This window comes from Poromitra crassiceps, assembly GCF_964638095.1.
Source record: "Poromitra crassiceps genome assembly, chromosome: 2".
In the NCBI taxonomy this organism is placed as follows: Eukaryota; Metazoa; Chordata; class Actinopteri; order Beryciformes; family Melamphaidae; genus Poromitra; species Poromitra crassiceps.
This window is the reverse complement of record NC_139624.1, coordinates 80,637,837-80,658,534: the sequence shown is the minus strand read 5'-3', so window position 1 is coordinate 80,658,534 and position 20,698 is coordinate 80,637,837. Positions and strand designations below refer to the sequence as shown.

At 47.6% G+C, this 20,698-nt stretch overlaps 1 protein-coding gene across 1 annotated transcript in view; it reads right to left on the bottom strand.

Moving 5' to 3' along the window:
- Nucleotides 1-20,698, bottom strand: part of ofcc1 (orofacial cleft 1 candidate 1) — a gene marked incomplete at both ends in the record, with an annotated part of 195,334 nt that overhangs the window by 107,677 nt on the left and 66,959 nt on the right. Inside the window, 4 exons of the mRNA XM_083663163.1 lie at nt 562-659; nt 889-1,116; nt 4,530-4,613; nt 5,262-5,366. Of these exons, the coding sequence (XP_083519289.1) occupies nt 562-659; nt 889-1,116; nt 4,530-4,613; nt 5,262-5,366 (515 nt within the window). The remainder of the gene's footprint in view (nt 1-561; nt 660-888; nt 1,117-4,529; nt 4,614-5,261; nt 5,367-20,698) is intronic.

Genomic DNA, 20,698 nt, shown 5'->3' with positions numbered 1-20,698 from the left:
GTGAAGACAGCAGTCAACCCAGCACAAGTGCAGCTGCTGCAGGTTGCACATAGGCTGCAGGTTGGAATAAATTTGCCTCCTGCGTGAACTGTGCATAGCTGAATAGACTGTATTTTAACGTCGGTCATATGGTGGTACTTGGAGAGCCAACTACTTTCTCAGGTGGTACTTGGTGTAAAAAGGTTGGGAACCACTGATCCAAGCATTAAAGTTCTTTGAATTCATATTCTAAAAAAAAGAATTGCTTCATTGCATTCAGCTGAGATTTAGCCCATCTACATTGAGAACGAATCGCAGAACTTTTGAAATGGCTTCCTGGGGAAAAAAAAAAGTGGAGCAAAGAAGCAAAGATTTATTTTAAAGCAAGCAACAAGAATAGGATGGATTTTGAGTATGTGATACACACACACACACAGACACACACACACACACACACACACACACACACCGACACACGGTATGTCCATTAGCCATGGCCAATGATACACAGCATAATGGACATGGCTGATGTGCTGGTGAATATGGGATGATGACACAGATATTCCTCTTTGTGGCTCTGACCTGCTGCAGTGAAAGGCTGCCAAGCGTGATCATGTCAGGCCGCATACTCTCCCTCAGCTGCTGTGCGTAGTGGGGGATCACCTCCTCAGCCGTGCGCACTGAAGGAAATGACGCTAGGTTGCAAAGAAATCAGAAACAGCACCATCACAAAGCTTCTAATATTCTTCAAAAAATGTTGTATATATTACGGCAGCATCATGCGTAAAGCTCTTTTAATATTTGTAAGATGAGATCGGTCTCGTCGCTTGTCACAAAAAAATACATATTTAAGATACCATTCACACACACACAAAAATCCAAAACGGAGGAACAAGTCAAAGGCATTACTTTTTACAGTGCTCTCCCTGCCCATCACCATCCTCCCTGCTTCCAGTCCAGCCTCTGCTCCGAGCCCAGCGCTGCTCGCCCCTGCCTGGGTGTTGGCAGCAGCGAGGGCCTGGGAGGGCCCGGGGCCCGAGGCTGCTCCGCCGTCGTGGAGCAGCAGTCGCCGCTGAAGCACCGGATCACCCGCCTTCACCTCCAACACCTCCTCATCCCTGGAGGCTAGCAGCATACCTGGAGAGACATGCATCAGTGGGCAGGCGCGCGCGCGCGCGCGCGCACACACACACACACACACACACGGATTGGCACACATAAACATAGGCACAGACACAAACCCACACACTACTGGCAGAGATGCGTATGTACACACAGTCACACACAGAGACAAGGTGGACAAGAATGCAGACTGAAATAATAATAACTCACACAAACGTACACTAATGTGAGCGCTCACAACACCATGGAGTCCTATTCACACATGATGAGGGAGCCAGGTAGACTTTTTGAAAAGCACTTGCTTTTATGCCTCACATCCTGACCTGAAACATTCACACTGAGACAGCACTGCAGCTCCGCTCGGACATGAAAGAACTAAACAATAACAACAGCTAACTACATTTAGGCAGAAGAAATACAAAATAACTCTACTCTCTCTTTTTTTTTAAAGGTTAAAATGCCTTTATTTTCATGGCATTGTCATATGACAAAGGCTTGACAAAGGCTTGATGCCAAAATGCGTCGAAGTTGGTTTTTAAAGTCCAATATGACACTGCCATGAAAATAAAGGCATTTTGACTTCTTCTTTTTAAGAGAGTGCCTTGGAGTTTTTTTTTCTTCTTCTGCCTACATATAATCCCTCCCTATGCATCCCTCTAAAGAGCACCTAAAACAAACAACATTGAGTCCAGGAATCATGCTGGAGAACTAATGACACAGATCTGTAAGCTGTTTCTACAAGAGACACATTTTGCATACCGCTGTCTCAGACAAATAAAGCAACCCACCTGCTTGAGCTTTTAAATGGCTGTTGCTACAAACTATTTTGGGGGTTGTTTTGCTCAAATGTAGCCCTTTTTTTTTTTCTTACTGCATTTTTTTTACATGAAAGTTCTAAAGTTATTCACTCATTAATCAACATGACAGGTCCACAACAGATTCTGTATTTTCTTACAATATGTTGGGTCTTAAATTTGCGCGATGGGCTCACAGGATGAAAGCAGTTCTCTCCTGAATGATGTGTGTGGATTAGTTTCCAGTTGGCAACGTAGGATTCATTATTGAAAGCAGAGAGGCATCATCTCCAGTAGCTAACATGATGCCCGTGTGTCTTTTCAGGCTTCCTGTACCACTGTATTCTTCCAGCATCTGTGTATACGACGTGTGCAGTCCAATGCGTATAACAGCCAGAGCTGATATCATTGCCTAAGCTTTACACATACGAATGCCTGATGCCTTACACAGAACTAGAATGAATAGAATGCCAGTTCTGTGCTCTTTCATCTCCCAGCCAAAGGAATTGCATTTATCGAGATAAAAAGAAGAACTCAAGATCTTAGGGGGATTTCTCCAGGAAATTGGAATCATCCTGGAAAAATGTCTACAGCACTGGCCACTGTCCATTTCATTAATACATTGTCTTATTCATGCTATTTTCTTGTGAAATGTGTATAGTGCTTTGTGGTGGGCTGGAAAAACCTGAGAAGCAGTCGCAGTGTCAGGATCAGTTCTGACAAACTGAGACAGTCTGCAAAGACGACTTCCTACACCGGTGGGAGGCATCCATACAACAGCAGCATAAGGTGATTGTCTTGAAGTCTACTGTGTTGCAGCTCGGCAGAGTGCTAACTGGCAATCGCTGCTGTTGGATGCTAACACTACAACGATACAAGCTCTTTCTCTCTCTCTCCCTCTTTCCTTCCCTTACTCTCTGCCTAGTGTACGGAGGAACCGTTAATCCAAGATCCTCTTTTCTGTGGGATTTCATGAACATTCCAAGACAATGGATGCGGCTGCTAATCTCGGTGGTACAGCTAAATCCAAGACAATGGCAAATAATATGAGCGGGCTAAATTCTACCGTGTTCAAGCGGGCCTAAACCCATCACTTGTGCGCTGGAATTACAAGGGAGATGCGCGTCATGTCAACAGGATCTGGTGCGACTGTCTTCACCGAGAACAATGCTAAGCTTAAACCATCTCAACGTTGCCTGTTTGGCTACATATTTAAATGAGACTGAGCTAATGAGAAAAGGCACGCCTACTGCCAGACAAGGGCCTGTGCTTGTGCTAGTGCAGGGTCCATTGCTAGTGGGACTCTTTGTTCTATCCTAGTGCTGCCTTCATTGTTATTTAGTGGGTAGTCTAGCTCCTTTTTTCCCTTTTGAGTTGTTTATGATTGCAATGCAATGTGAGGACTTTGTCTTATACCTGTAGGCTACATGTCTGTGAAAGTATAGTACTAGTATGGCTTGCGTGACACCAGAGTTATGAATGCTGTCATCGCTGCAATGCTTGCGAGAAATAATATTCTAATATAATTTGGTAACCTCACATACTGCCGCGCTAATTAAAATGAGGTCTCAAAGCAGATAAACAATAGCCTGATATTCAAACTGCATTGTCAATTCATAAACTCATTGCCTCTTCGTATGAGATTGCGCTCACTTCAGAGCATTTCTATGAGGGGGCGGGCTTTGGTCTTCCCAAACCAATCGGCAGGGCAGCAGCAGCAGACTTGCTAGTCACAAGCACAAGCTAACGTAGCTAGCTAATGCTAGCCAGTTTCTCCACGTTAAGCAACTAAAGTCGGCCAACTTTGTACTTGTCGTTTTACTGTACGTCTTATCGTACACTGCAGTAACTAATAAGTCTTATCGTACACTGCAGTAACGAATAAGACGTTCGTTAAAACTAAAAGTACAAAGTCGGCCGAAGTTGGCTGCTTAACGTTGAGAAGCTGGCTAGCATTAGCTAGCTACGTTATGTTGTGTAATCTTTATCCCTCTAAGATCACATAATGACGAGACGGAGAGCAGAATATCAGTAACGTGCTTCACTCTTTACTTTACGTCTGACCAGGAAGTTACATGTCCGTCACATAAACTGGTCTGTGCGGCAACATCAACCTATGACTAGAATTCACATTATAGGACACGTTAGCCGTTTCTGTTGTGCATGACTGACAACAGCGTTAGCCAATCAGCATCCGTCATTGGATTGTCAACCGGAGAAAAGGCATTTGCACATGGCGATTCCAGACCAAGAAGAGCCAAATTCACAACTGTGGAGTGGGCGTGGCTTCGAAGGTCTGGAGCCAGGCTAGATAAACAATTCTAGACTGTGTTTAGAGCGATAATCTGCAGTTAAGCACCTGTACTGATCTGGAAGAATGTGAGGAAAATCAGGTAATGGACTGGGAAGTAGTGATTGTTAACATGAACGAACATTGTTGGTCCAAAAATGCTGAAGGGGGGGGGGGGGGGGGGAGGGGGGCGGTATGAATCCCATCATTGGGTACATCTTTATAAAATACTCTTCAGCTTCACTGGGATTTCAATGACAGGTCTAAATGTGTCATTTTGATAAGGTACAAACAATGAACTTTGGAAAGATACAGAAGGGCAGTAATATTGCAGGCATACATACCTGGCAGGTCTACGAAGGTGTCATCCTCATCCAGCAACTTAGCCATTCTCTGATACAGCCCATTTTCATCTGCATCCAATACTGCTACAGGTTGAAAACAAATATAGAACGAATACCACTTCAAAGGTGTTGGAAAATTACACACTTTGTATGCTTCAAAATTACTTTCTAGTTATCAGAAAAGCCAATCTTAAAGCACATGGTAACATGCAAACCTCACATATTAGCCATGGCTGGAGAAGGGTGGAAATCGAGTGTATGGGGTAATGAAATAGGAGCATTAACATGCCTGTTAGCCGGCCTGTCATCACATGATGAGATTTGCTTTGGCAAATCCTTTGATATTACACGGCAGTGATATCCAAAAGATACAGGTGAAATGGCTTCTCCGTTAATAGCCATGTTTCATTATAACATGCATATTACCTGGGCTCCCAAGAGCTCGCTTTTAATAGGCCTACTTCAGGATGGGGGCTGCAAACTATTGATATGGCTCCGCGTTTGTCATTTGACAGCGGGGGAGGAAAAAGCCATGGAGAAATGAAAACTGACCAATGATTTGTGACCTTCGTCAATGACAGCGAGGCGGGGTATAGCTAATCGAGTGATGCCATCGGTTGGTGTATTTACATAGACCTGTCCTGCCGTCAGAAATGGCGGGCCGCCGCCAGTGATCTCTCTCACCTCACTTTAATGAACCGAGGAGAACTATTATGACAGTGAATGGCATACTTAATTCCAGCTCATCTTCAGCGTTGACCCGGGCCGTCCCGCTATGCCTTGGGTCCGTCTGCTCCGCCGACGACGGGTCAAAGTAATTTTGGGCACATTCATTTCCTGTGGAAAGTGCGAGAGGCGAGAGAATGAGAGAAAGAGCGAGGGAGAAGGGTTGGGGGGGTGGGGGGGGGTGAAGGGGAGGGGGGAATTGTACAGGTTCAGGTTAGTGGTTATTAGAAGCACATGAAGCGAAATGTTAATTTTGAAACCCACACTGTCTAAAGGGCTGGGGCAGTGGCTGCTACCTGATAAGGCAGAGCCCAGATGAGACAGGAGTACAGAGACACAGAGAGCGAGAGGGAGGGAGGGATAGGGAGATAGAGAGAGAGGGAGGGAGAGAGAGAAAGTGGGAGGGAGGGAGGGAGAGAGAGAGTGCTGGGTTTCTCTCGGTGCACCTCTCCACGGCCTGCGGTGCTCTGGGGCCTAATTAGCATAGCGCGAAAGGTCACGGCAGGCAATCTCTTAAATACGACTGCCATATGTTTGCCGTGTTCAAAAGGAACTAATGAGAAAGTCTACAAGCCCAAAAGTACCTGGAATTTCAAAGACAATACCTTCTAAATACTCCGAGGTCAGTGGCCCTAGAGGACCGGGCAAGTTTGGAGGAGCAGATCCAAAGGAAAATAACCTGAGCCCATGTCCCATTGACTTCTTATTAGCAATCAATGACCTATGGGTATCAAGTCTGCTCCACAGAGTTTATGGGAATCCAATGGCTCCGGGGCTCTTTCTATTAAGAGTACAACCCACCAAGCTGCTTTCTTAACCCCAAATCATTCTCATTACAGGCCTTGAATATTTCACTCAAATCTAAATTGCTTTACTTGTATTACTTTGGTTGTGGGGCAAAAAAAAAAAAAAAAAGTGCGGTGCATTAAATCATGTTATATATTCCACACAAGGATGGTCTTTATAGGAGTCTGAGGGTATTGGCGCTTGGATGCATAAAAATGTCAGTAAGTGTGTTTGCATAGGAGTGCCACTAGCCCACCAGGCCACACTACCCAAAAAAAGCTCACTGGGATTCTTTGGTGCTCGTATGAAATGAGTGCATGAGGGTTTCACACTCTCTCCTCACTCCCCAGCACACGTTCAACAGCCAGACTGGAATACTTATTCAACAAGGAGCAGCCACATGACTTTTCAGCAGTGCCATAAATTGACTGTGAAATGCACATGTTAAGTCGTTTTACATCGTTAACAGCGAGTTTGAACAATTTCTCCGCAAATAGCTCTGAGGTTATGAAACCCTTTTTTCAAATGCGAATTTGCATAATGGCATAGTAGCTTCGTGGATTGCCTTTTGAATCATATCTTTGATTTACCTAAATAGTCTGGCTGTCCTCCTTTTCGTCTCTCTAATGAAAATTTCAATCCCCTGTTCTTACATGCACACTATCAATAACTCCCACTTCTCTTCTCGCCAGCTGCTGGGGTTACTGCAAGCAGAGAGATGTTATGAAAGAGTTTGTTACTGTTAGCAGAGAGACGTTATGAAATACTTTGTTACTGTTAGCAGAGAGACGTTATGAAAGAGTTTGTTACTGTTAGCAGAGAGACATTATGAAATACTTTGTTACTGTTAGCAGAGAGACGTTATGAAATACTTTGTTACTGTTAGCAGAGAGACGTTATGAAATACTTTGTTACTGTTAGCAGAGAGACGTTATGAAATACTTTGTTATTGTTAGCAGAGAGACATTATGAAAGACTTTGTTACTGTTAGCAGAGAGACGTTATGAAATACTTTGTTACTGTTAGCAGAGACGTTATGAAATACTTTGTTACTGTTAGCAGAGAGACGTTATGAAAGACTTTGTTACTGCTAGCAGAGATACGTTATGAAATACTTTGTTACTGTTAGCAGAGAGACGTTATGAAAGACTTTGTTACTGCTAGCAGAGAGACGTTATGAAATACTTTGTTATTGTTAGCAGAGACGTTATGAAATACTTTGTTATTGTTAGCAGAGACATTATGAAATACTTTGTTACTGTTAGCAGAGACGTTATGAAATACTTTGTTATTGTTAGCAGAGACGTTATGAAAGACTGTTACTGTTAGCAGAGAGACGTTATGAAATACTTTGTTACTGCTATCAGAGAGATTTTATGAAATACTTTGTTACTGTTAGCAGAGAGACGTTATGAAATACTTTGTTACTGCTATCAGAGAGACATTATGAAATACTTTGTTACTGTTAGCAGAGAGACGTTATGAAATACTGTGTTACTGTTAGCAGAGAGACGTTATGAAATACTTTGTTACTGTTAGCAGAGAGACGTTATGAAATACTTTGTTACTGCTAGCAGAGACGTTATGAAATACTTTGTTACTGCTAGCAGAGAGACGTTATGAAAGACTTTGTTACTGTTAGCAGAGAGACGTTATGAAATACTTTGTTATTGTTAGCAGAGAGACGTTATGAAAGACTTTGTTACTGCTAGCAGAGAGACGTTATGAAATACTTTGTTATTGTTAGCAGAGACGTTATGAAATACTTTGTTATTGTTAGCAGAGTCGTTATGAAATACTTTGTTATTGTTAGCAGAGAGACGTTATGAAAGACTTTGTTAGTGCTAGCAGAGAGACGTTATGAAATACTTTGTTATTGTTAGCAGAGACGTTATGAAAGACTTTGTTACTGCTAGCAGAGAGACGTTATGAAATACTTTGTTACTGTTAGCAGAGATACGTTATGAAATACTTTGTTACTGTTAGCAGAGAGACGTTATGAAATACTTTGTTACTGTTAGCAGAGAGACGTTATGAAATACTTTGTTACTGCTAGCAGAGACGTTATGAAATACTTTGTTACTGTTAGCAGAGAGACGTTATGAAAGACTTTGTTACTGCTATCAGAGAGACGTTATGAAAGACTTTGTTACTGTTAGCCGAGAGACATTATGAAAGACTTTGTTACTGTTAGCAGAGAGACGTTATGAAAGACTTTGTTACTGTTAGCAGAGAGACGTTATGAATGACTTACTGTTAGCAGAGAGACATTATCAAAGACTGTTACTGTTAGCAGAGAGACATTATGAAAGATTTTGTTACTGTTAGCAGAGACGTTATGAAATACTTTGTTATTGTTAGCAGAGACGTTATGAAAGACTTTGTTACTGTTAGCAGAGAGACGTTATGAAATACTTTGTTATTGTTAGCAGAGACGTTATGAAAGACTTTGTTACTGTTAGCAAAGAGACGTTATGAAAGACTTACTGTTAGCAGAGAGACATTATCAAAGACTGTTACTGTTAGCAGAGAGAATTAAAGACTTTGTTACTGTTAGCAGAGAGACGTTATTATTACAATTTTTTTAATATATTTTTTTTTCACAATTTTTTTTATCCCATTTTTATCCCCCATTAGTGCTAATTTAATTTATTTATCCTGGTTGCTACTCCACCCTCTGCCGATCTAGGGAGAGCCGAAACTGGCTCCATGCTTCCTCCGAGACATGGGCAGTTAGCCAGCCGCTTCTTTTCACCTGACAGAGGAAGCTTCACCGGTAGGACATAGCACGTGGGAGGTTCACGCTATTCCAACCAGTTCCCCTCCCTCTGAACAGGCGCCCTTAATGACCAGAGGAGGAACCACATTAGCAACCAGGATATTGCATGTTTTGGTGAAGGGGGTTCCTATATGAAGGAAACCCCCGGGAGGCACGGGGAGAACATGCAAACTCCACACAGAAAGGCCCTTTTGACGACCCCACCCGGGCAGTGGGCACTCGAGGACATGCGGACGGGCACGCATTCCTTCAGCACTCACAGCGTCCCAGGTGGGAATCGAACCCAGGACCTTCGAGCTGTGAGGCGACAGTGCTTACCACTGCACCACCCCAGCAGAGAGACGTTATGAAAGACTTTGTTACTGTTAGCAGAGAGACGTTATGAAAGACTTTGTTACTGTTAGCAGAGAGACGTTAGACTTGTTACTGCTAGCAGAGAGACGTTATGAAAGACTTTGTTACTGTTAGCAGAGAGACGTTATGAAAGACTTTGTTACTGTTAGCAGAGAGACGTTATGAAAGACTTTGTTACTGTTAGCAGAGAGACGTTATGAAAGACTTTGGGAAAATGCAAATAGAAGTGGCACAAACATGAAAGGGCCTGCCGCCTGCCTATAGGAAGACACACTCTGCACATCATGTGTGTGTCAGTGAACTGTTAATGACATTTACTAATGCACATGAGCAAAATAATAAATAATAAAACATAAATGCCTTATTAAAAATGCTTATTTTGTATTGCATTTTTTTCTCATTGTTGATTTATAGTGTATTATGTAAATCCTACATGTATATTCAAAATAGAACTACAACAAACATTAACTTATAAACCATAAACCTATAAACACAGCCATGCTCATTGCAAAATGTAATGCATTCTGAGAGAAAGTCTTCCTCAGGATTACATGACAAATGTATCTTACAGTAAATACCTTTCCAAAATGGTCACCTTAATGGATTTAGACCAATCAGAAAACAGGTCACATGTCAAAGGTCAACATAAAGGGGTCAACATTGAAGCTTTAATCCTACTACAACAATGCCATGCATCCAAAAGTAATGTAATAAAAATTAGCCTTAGAACCAATTACAGTGAGAACATAATACTGCAACAATACTTACATTCCTGCCCGTTGCGTCCATGTGAGCGACACAGACTAATAAGAAAGTTTCCCATGAATGATTGATTTGATACAGGACCCCCCTGCCCAGCTCTTTCTCCAGCATGACACCCCTGCCCAGCTCTCTCTCCAGCATGACTCTTACAGGATCCCCCTGCCCAGCTCTCTCTCCAGCATGACTCTTACAGGATCCCCCTGCCCAGCTCTCTCTCCAGCATGACTCTTACAGGATCCCCCTGCCCAGCTCTCTCTCCAGCATGACTCTTACAGGATCCCCCTGCCCAGCTCTCTCTCCAGCATGACTCTTACAGGATCCCCCTGCACAGCTCTCTCTCCAGCATGACTCTTACAGGACCCCCCTGCCCAGCTCTCTCTCCAGCATGACTCACAGGACCCCCCTGCCCAGCTCTCTCTCCAGCATGACTCTTACAGGACCCCCCTGCCCAGCTCTCTCTCCAGCATGATTTAACACGGGACCCCCTGCCCAGCTCTCTCTCCAGCATGACTCTTACAGGACCCCCCTGCCCAGCTCTCTCTCCAGCATGACTCTTACAGGACCCCCCTGCCCAGCTCTCTCTCCAGCATGACTCTTACAGGACCCCCCTGCCCAGCTCTCTCTCCAGCATGACTCTTGATTTGATACAGGCCCCCCCTGCCCAGCTCTCTCTCCAGCATGACTCTTGACACAGGACCCCCCTGCCCAGCTCTCTCTCCAGCATGACTCTAACACAGGACCCCCCTGCCCAGCTCTCTCTCCAGCATGACTCTTGATACAGGACCCCCCTGCCCAGCTCTCTCTCCAGCATGACTCTAACACAGGACCCCCCTGCCCAGCTCTCTCTCCAGCATGACTCTTACAGGACCCCCCTGCCCAGCTCTCTCTCCAGCATGACTCTTACAGGACCCCCCTGCCCAGCTCTCTCTCCAGCATGACTCTTACAGGACCCCCCTGCCCAGCTCTCTCTCCAGCATGACTCTTACAGGACCCCCCTGCCCAGCTCTCTCTCCACATGACTCTTACAGGACTCCCCTGCCCAGCTCTCTCTCCAGCATGACTCTAACACAGGACCCCCCTGCCCAGCTCTCTCTCCAGCATGACTCTTACAGGACCCCCCTGCCCAGCTCTCTCTCCAGCATGATTTAACACGGGACCCCCCTGCCCAGCTCTCTCTCCAGCATGACTCTTACAGGACCCCCCTGCCCAGCTCTCTCTCCAGCATGACTCTTACAGGACCCCCCTGCCCAGCTCTCTCTCCAGCATGACTCTTGATTTGATACAGGCCCCCCCTGCCCAGCTCTCTCTCCAGCATGACTCTTACAGGACCCCCCTGCCCAGCTCTCTCTCCAGCATGACTCTTGACACAGGACCCCCCTGCCCAGCTCTCTCTCCAGCATGACTCTTGATACAGGACCCCCCTGCCCAGCTCTCTCTCCAGCATGACTCTTGATACAGGACCCCCCTGCCCAGCTCTCTCTCCAGCATGACTCTTGACACAGGACCCCCCTGCCCAGCTCTCTCTCCAGCATGACTCTTGGTCCTCTGCTATTTAATAACAGGTTGTGGGGGCCACGTGCTATCGCTCTAATCTAGGATAAGAACAAGAGAGAAATGACAGACTGACAGATAGCTATAGGACTTCCACTGACTCCTTGTCTCCAGTCGTTTTTTAACAAAGTGTTTGACTGAGTGACTTGACATAACCAAAAGAAAACAAGGCCAGGTCGAAACCTGGCATAGGGCCGGTGCATGGTAAAATTCCCATTTCTGCACTGCATGGCGATGTCCTGTACCACCAACTATTTATACACAGACAAAACACAGCAAGGTATAACTATGAGATCCTTTAGATTTATTTCTAAATTCCGTTTCATTTTTTCCCCAATTATTATTTTTGCTTTTTCTTTCTGTCAGACAGCCTCTTCCACACTCAAACTGAAAACCAAGCTGTGACATGATGTAAGGGTCCCACGCACCGCAATCCAAAACAGAATTATTTATCTAGACCTATTTTCCCAATTATGAAACCATTTACGTTCTCCAATAACTAGGGTTACTTCTGATTTTAATAATTAGGCCTAATTCTTTTTTAATCAATTTCTGACAAATTGTACATTCCATGTTTTACAGTGAGTTAGTACACCTTTAGAAAACATACATTATGTACGCACAAGTACGCACCTTCAGTCTATGCAAACTGTACACAGTGCACACAGTTTACAATCACACAACATGCATCCATAGCTTACACACATGAAAACAACGATGTTTTGCGTTCTACATTAATTAAATGAAGACATTACCGTTTGGCAGCTTGCTTTGTTTGTATGATAGATACGTATTGGCCAAGTATATAAACATTTAAGAGCGAAGACTTTCAGGAAGTGACACAGAGCTCTCTCTCTCTCTCTCTCTCTCTCTCTCTCTCTCTGTCAAAGGCCGGGCTCGCCCCCGCTCGTGCACGAGCCGAGGGAAATCTCCTCTTTCTCGCCGAGAAGAGCCTGGTGACGCGAGAAAAGTAGTGTGGAGCTGCAGCGTCCTCCGTGTCCGTGCAGTACTACACAATAAAAATAAAATAAAAAGCTCAGCTGATGTACAGTAGATGCAGCCAATTGTGCTCTGGAACTTTTTGCCATTTTTCGCCATAAATGTTCGTAAAGTGGCACTTATTGAAACCTACTACCCTGCTTGTAGGCATCAAAAGTCATCAGAAATTAATTTAGTGATGAAATAAAACTTTAAATTGTAAAAAACTTTCCGGAGCTTATGGCATCTTCTCTGCTGCGGTCTGCCTCTGCCTATGCCGAAATGCATGCTGGGAGTGACACTATGCCGAAATGCATGCTGGGAGTGACATTTAGAACCTGAATCCGTGCTCAAATCGTCGACAGAGTCGAATGTAGGGCAGAGTCCTGCGCGGGTCTGATTTTCAAGACCCGGTTCCGCCCGGCCCCGCGACGTGCAGTACCGACCCCGCTCCGCGAACCCGCACATATGATCAATCAGTACCGCAACCCACCCCGCCCCGCAGACATGAGGCCCGCCCCCCGACCCGGAACCGCATATATATAGACCAATTATACGCCTACGTCACAATGACAACAAACAGCGTCAGATGCGCAAGACGGAGGCAGAAAGACAGACTCCGCGCAGCCATGTCAAGTAGTTTTCCAGTCGCCCGAAAACTATTCGAGCTAGATATGTCTTCGTGTTGTACAGTGGGATGCCAGAATCGGAAAGCTATTGTAGGAGAGTATTCGGGTCCGCCTATTCACACTTGGTTAATAAAATAATAAACGATAGAGCCAGGCTGTAACGTTATAATTCACCAAATTCTCCCCACATATCCTGTTCTACGCAACTCGAGGGAACATACACAGCCTCGCACACACGCAATAGAACACAACACAACACTGAACAGTCTGTTACACTATCAACAAAGCAAGGACTAAAGTTTTACCGAATCCCGTCAACTCATACTGCTTTTAATGCTAACCGTAAGTGTCTTTGGTTGCAAGCCGAAAGAGGAAATCGTTAAAAATGCCCGACTTTGCAGTGCTCGCTCATTTCATATCAGGTAAACTGTAGTAGGCTGCAGCCACATCGCTCGGTTAGTTAACAACCAAGTAACGTTAAATAATGTCATTATTGAGTTGAACTGATTGGAATGAGGACATCGTTAAAAATGCCCGACTTTGTAGTGCTCTTCATAATCAGGTAAGCTGCCTGAAACTGTAGGCTGCTCAGCCACATCGCTCGGTTAGTTAACGACCAAGTAACGTTACATAATGTAATTATTGAGTTGTGTGCATTATCAACATAACAATATATCTTTGCAAGTTACAGAATAATTATCTACGCTATCCCCAGTTATAAAGGAATGCACGATATGTATTGCTGGCCATAGGCTTGGCCAATTGACAGCGCCAGTGCGTATGGGTCTGTAAGACATATCCCATTAAACAACGTAAATTTCGATGCATAACATTGCTTATCACTAGGCGATAAGCTGTGGTAGTAAGCCGAGAACTGCATTTTAAAACTAAAATATAACTGTGTGTTGCAGATGGGGATAGAGCAGTCCTGACAGCGGGGCTTTCACACAGTTTTCACTGTCTGTCAATGCGGGACGGTTTTTTGCCTACACGATGCGCGCGCAGCTCAATGTTGACAAGCTGTATAAGGGGTCTATAATAACCGTTAATCTGCAGTGCAAACATTTTGTAGTGAACCTAACGAAACTGCCACCGTTTCACACGAGAGGCGAACAGCAGTCTTTCTGGCCGAGACTCGTCAGCTGATGTACGTTAATTAGCTTTTAGCAGCTGCTAGCTCACTAACCAGCTGGATAGCTCTGCTATCAGACACACAGACAGTTACAGCCATAGACATATATAAAGGCTAGATGGCTTAAGGCGGAGTCACCAGCGTCGTTGAAGCGCCGCCATCTTGCTACGGCAGGCTTTCTGGTACGTTCTATGGTAGCTGTTGGAGGGTGCACAGACAAAAATACTCATAACTCGCTGAAATCTTGACGGATTTACAAACGGTTTGGTTTATTACAAGCATATTCCGTTCCCGAGATACGGCAACAACAACAAAAAAAACTCTAAAAACACTATTTTTTTGATGGGCTCCAAATTACACCAAAATTAAACCGAAGCATCTATGCCATGAGAGGGATTCAGGCACAAAGTTTCATGCAGTTTCATCCATTTCCCTAGGAGTTATGATCATCTGATGTGATAATACTAACCCAACAACAGATGCTCATAGCTCCTAGCAAAATGGATGAAACTGCATGAAACTAGGTGCGTGAATTCATCTCATGATGATGATGCTTCGGTCTAAGTTTGGTGTAATTTGGAGCCAAAAATAATAATAAAATGTTAGCGTTTTTTTTACCCTTAGATATTGTAGCGAATCAGCAGTACACATACAGGGGTGAGCATTGGTAGTGTCTCGACTGCAGATAGGAACTGTTGTGTGGGAGTGTTGTATTGGGGAACACTATGCTGTGGGGATACTTCCGGAGTGAACTGAGCATGCGCGTCAGTCTACACACACTACTTGGAGGGAAAGCTGCTAGCTTTGAGCGTGACAACCGCTGAGAGTTGTAATATAACTAACTGTGAATAAAGACCCTTGTACCATCAAGAAGCCTCTGCCTCCTGAGATAACGGATACGTTACACTGGCGTCAGAAGTTTAAACGGTGAATATTGCCTCCAGATTAGCGAAATGGTTAACAAGTTCCTGAAGAAAGAGCGCAAGCGGCTCAATCGAGAGGCGGGAGAGGCGAGAGCCGGGGCAGACTACCAGCCGGCCGAGGAGGATGATGTCTGGGTAGACGCAGCTGCTACCACAGGGGTCCAAGAAAGAAAAACAACAGAAAGCCTGGGGTTGGTGAAAATAAAATCCGAGCCAGACAGAGCTAGCACCGTAGCCACGGAAGCTAGCCCGCAGCCCAAGGGAGCTAGCAGGCAAGCTAGCGAGGCGGGAGAAGGAGCGGAAGAACCGGGACCGGTGAGAGTGAAGATCGAGCGGGTTGACACTGCCGCTGTAGCCATGGAGACTGTGCCACAGACCAGCGGAGCCAGCCTACGGCCCGAGGACAAAGACGGGACACGGGTCGAGGCGGCAAAAGACGGCGAGCGGCGGGGAAGAAAGGAAATCACCCCGCCAAAATTCAACGGTAAAGTCGAATGGGAGGCATACTGCAAGCAGTTTACAGAGGCTGCAGATTGGAATGGCTGGACGAGAAAGGAGAGAGCCAGCTACCTCGTCATGGCCCTCGAGGGCGAAGCTACAGCGTGCGTGTCGGCAATAGCTGATACAAAGGACTGGGATGTGGTGATGGGGGTCCTGCAGAGACGTTTCGGCCGATGCGAGGAGCAGGCCATCGTAGCCGCAGAACTGTGTAACAGACGCAGACGACAGGGTGAGTCACTACGTGCACTGGCAACGGACATTGAGACTCTCAGCCGGCGCGCATACAGCCAGCTACCGACGGAGACGCTGGATGGACTAGCCCTAAGCTACTTTGTCCAGGCCATCGAGCCACGGAGCCTAAGCCAGAAGGTAACGCTGGGACACCCGAAAACATTGGGAGCAGCGCTGGGGCTGGCACTGGAGATAGAGACAGTAGAAGGCTGGGACAAGAGCAGCAGCATAATGGAGGCCGCCCCAGTGGTCAGAATGGCCGCGGAGAGCCAGTTACAAGAAGAACCAGCGTGGAAGACGGCCTGGGCAGAGCAAAGCAACACGGTGAGAGAGCAGGGCGACAGGGTGAAAGAACTGTCCGAGTCAGTACAACAGCTGACAGAACAACTGCTCCGCAGAGCGACCCTGCAGCCCAACCCCGCTCGACAGCCCACTCAGCGGAACAACAGCTGGGCCAGAGGGAACATGATCTGCTGGGGATGCGGACGCCCCGGACATCGGGAAGCAGACTGCCGCCGGAGAGCGTGGAACCAGGGAAACGGCACAGGGCCCGTCCAGATGGGGCGAGACAGGTCTACGATGCCACAGTCCCCGTAGCCACACCATCGCAGGAGGGGGCCCACCGACAGCAACGGAGAGGTGGGGCTCCGCCGGGCCCCGAAGTAGACGACATCGCCGGAGCTGTCAGCATGCAGAGCGGGCCGCGCGCGATGAACGGCTGCCATGTTCCAGTCTACATACAGGGGAGATACTGCGCCGCCCTGGTGGACACGGGGTGTACAGCAACGCTGGTGAACGTCAACATGATGCCCGAGGGGACGCGCCTGGAGCAGCCAGCAGCACAACTACTAAGAACAGTATCCGGTGAGTTGATGCCAATGAGGGGGAGGGGACACGTAACGATAACAGTGGGGGAACAGACAGTGGACTTTCCGGTGTGGGTGGTAGAAATGACGGGACCCTGCATCCTAGGGGAAGACTACTTGACGCTAAACAAATGCACAGTAGACCTAGGAAAAAGCACATTGACATTTGCAGGGGGGCCAGTAGTCCAGATGGGCCACCCTCCCACCGTTCCAGAGGAGAGAGCTAATGTAAATAATATCACTGTATATCGCGTCACCGTAGTGCATGAGCCCCACCCAGCAGACCAAGCCCCTCCACAAAGCCCCACCCCTAGCCCACCTCCAAACACTTGCCCTCAGCCAGCGCAACAGGCAGAGGGGGAGAGAGAGAGGTTAGAGATGCTCAGGGGATTGCACAAACGCCAGAGCGAAGGGTTAGAGACCCAGCAGAGTGATGAACTGTGGAGGGTACTAGAAGAATATAAAGACATTTTCGCCATGTCAGATGATGAGCTAGGCTGTACCCACCTGGTGGAACACGAAATAGACACGGAGGGGGCGCGACCCGTCAGGTCATATCCCCGTCGGATCCCAGCGGCGAGGAGAGAGATAGCGAACGAAGCTGTAGAGAACATGCTGCGGGCGGGGATCATTGAGCCATCAGACAGCCCGTGGGCGTCGGGGGTAGTGCTGGTGAAAAAGAAAAATAGCACCAAAATGCGATTTTGTGTAGACTATAGGGGGCTGAACAAAGTAACAAAAAAAGACGCATACCCGATGCCCATCATAGAGGAACTGTTAGACGCCGCGGGAGAGTCATCCTGGTTCTCATCCCTAGACCTCCGTAGCGGGTACTGGCAGGTGCCCCTCCGCGACGATGCCAAGCAAAAGACCGCCTTCCGCACAGAGAAGGGGCTGTGGCAGTTTCGAGTACTCAGCTTCGGGCTGTGCAACGCACCAGCAACGTTCGAGAGGTTAATGGAGAAGTTGCTGGGAGACATTCCCCGATCCGAATGCGTCGTGTATTTAGATGACATCTTGACACACGGGGGCACGTTCCAGGCAGCAGTGGGGGCGTTACGAAAAGTCCTGCAGAAGATCGCAGAGGCGGGTCTAAAGTTACACCCAGACAAGTGCCACTTCCTGAAGAGGAGGGTGGAGTTCTTAGGGCATGGCATCGGCGCAGGGGGCATTCGCACCCTAGAAGAGAAGACTCAGGCGGTCATGGAGTGGCCCACCCCCAGAAACAAAGGCGAACTCGAGAGCTTCGTAGGGCTAGCCGCATACTACAGGAAATTCGGGTTTTCTAAAATAGCGGAACCGCTGTTCAGGTTAAAAGAGAAGAACGCAGACTTCCACTGGACGACAGAATGCCACCTAGCATTCAAAGCCCTCAAGAAAGCACTGACCGAGTCTCCAGTGCTTAGAGCACCAGACCCCGCCCTGCCGTTCCTACTAGACACTGATGCCAGCAATGGGGGTATGGGGGCCATGCTGTCCCAGGCGGGGCCAGACGGGGAGCGGGTGGTGGCGTACTATAGCAAGACTTTCGATAAAGCAGAACGTAACTACTGCGTCACCCGCCGGGAGCTCCTCGCCGTAGTAGAAGCACTAAGACACTTTAGATATTACCTCCTGGGACAGCCACGGTTCACCATACGGACCGACCACTCGGCGCTGCAGTGGCTATGGTCCTTCAGAGAGCCGGAGGGACAAGTGTGCCGCTGGTTAGAGAAAATGGCAGACTACAACTTCACGATAGAACACAGGGCAGGGGCGCGCCACGTCAACGCAGACGCCCTGTCACGACGACCCTGTGCAGAGAGAGGGTGTACGTACTGCGAAAAGAGAGAAGGAAGAGAGAGAGAGCTCCAAGAGGAAGCTAGGATCTGCCCTAACCACACAGGGGATGGGCCAGTGTGCAGGACGCTGCGGGTAGCAGAGGCAGCGGATTGGAGGGGCCACCAAGAAAACGACAGAGAGCTGTCACCAGTACTGCAATGGGTAGAAGAGGGCCAGAAGCCGCCCTGGGAAGAGGTGACGGGGGCCACCGACACAACCAAAGGGCTGTGGGCGGGGTTCGACACCCTGAGTTTGAGTAACGGAGTGCTGATGAAGTCCTGGAAGGAGCCAGCGACAGGAGAGCATAAGTGGCGGAAAGTAGTGCCGACAACGTTGAGGGAGGAGGTGTGCAGGAGCTGCCATGGAACTGTAGGGGCTGGGCACTTTGGGGTAAACAAAACGCTCCGCCGTATCAGACAAGGTTTTTATTGGGGGAGGATGGGGAGAGACGTACAGGACTTCTGTCGACGCTGCGACCTCTGCGCAGCGTACAAAGGCCCGTTAGATCAGTCTCGCGCCCCGCTTCAACAGCTAGCAGCAGGAGCCCCCATGGAGAGGGTAGGGGTAGACGTGATGGGACCTTTTCCCTGCTCAGACAGTGGGAACAAGTACGTCCTGGTCGCCATGGACTATTTCACAAAATGGCCAGAGGCGTACGCACTACCCGACCAGGAGGCGGGGACGGTGGTCGACGCACTAGTAACCGGCATGTTCAGTAGGTTCGGAGCACCAGAGACCCTACACAGTGACCAAGGGAGAAACTTTGAGTCACGAGTGTTCGCCACCATGTGCGAGAAACTGAACATTAAAAAGACACGGACCACAGCATTGCACCCCCAGAGCGATGGCCTTGTAGAAAGATTCAATAGAACGCTGAAAAAGCAGTTGGCCATCCTCACGGAGGAACACCAGAGGGACTGGGACACGCACCTGCCGCTCATCCTCATGGCCTACAGATCCGCCACACACGAGTCCACCTCCTGCACCCCAGCTCTGCTCATGTTAGGTCGAGAACTGCGGACACCAGCAGAAATAGCGTTCGGCAAGCCGCCAGATGCACTGGACGCTCCCCCAGGGCGAGAGTACGCCAGGAGGCTACAAGATCGCTTAGAGTCCGCTCACCACTTCGCTCGGGACCAGCTAGAGAAAGCAGGCATGAAACAAAAAAGGAACTATGATGTGAGGGCAAAAGGAAACCATTTCCAGGGGGGGGAGTTGGTCTGGGTGTACACACCCCAGAGAAAAAAAGGGCGTAGCCCTAAACTGGACTGTCACTGGACAGGCCCATGCAGGGTCATGGAGAGAATGGGGGAAGTGGTGTACCGAGTGCAGATGCCACTTGGTGGCAGGAAAGTACTCCACAGAGACAGGTTGGCCCCATACCGGGGGGGGTGCACCTTTCCCCCAGATCTCGGCCGCCCGGCGGTTTCACCTAGACCGGCTGAAAGAAGAACTCTGTTCCCACAGAGAGGGGCGTCCGGCTATGACCGGGCGGGCCCCACCCAGGGGCGTGAAAGCCCAGAGACACTGCAGGTGGGATCAGCCCCGCAGACAGATTCACAGAGACTAACACGGCCACGGAGAGAGCCAAGGGCTCCAGGACGATTCCACAACTTTGAGTTGTACTAAAAAAAAAAAAAGAGAGGAGATGGTGGTTGGAGATGTTGTATTGTTGTAACAGAAAGAAAAAAAGGTGCATGACATGAGATATTGTGGGGGAGATGATGTGGGGAAGTCTGAGAGTGCAACATGCTGTGATTGAAAAAAACAAAGAAGCTGTTAAAGAAAAAAAAAGATGTTTTGGTACAAGGGGGTGTGTGATGTGTTATCAACGTGGGCGTTGACCTTATTGTTGGGCGGGGAGTATGTAGCGAATCAGCAGTACACATACAGGGGTGAGCATTGGTAGTGTCTCGACTGCAGATAGGAACTGTTGTGTGGGAGTGTTGTATTGGGGAACACTATGCTGTGGGGATACTTCCGGAGTGAACTGAGCATGCGCGTCAGTCTACACACACTACTTGGAGGGAAAGCTGCTAGCTTTGAGCGTGACAACCGCTGAGAGTTGTAATATAACTAACTGTGAATAAAGACCCTTGTACCATCAAGAAGCCTCTGCCTCCTGAGATA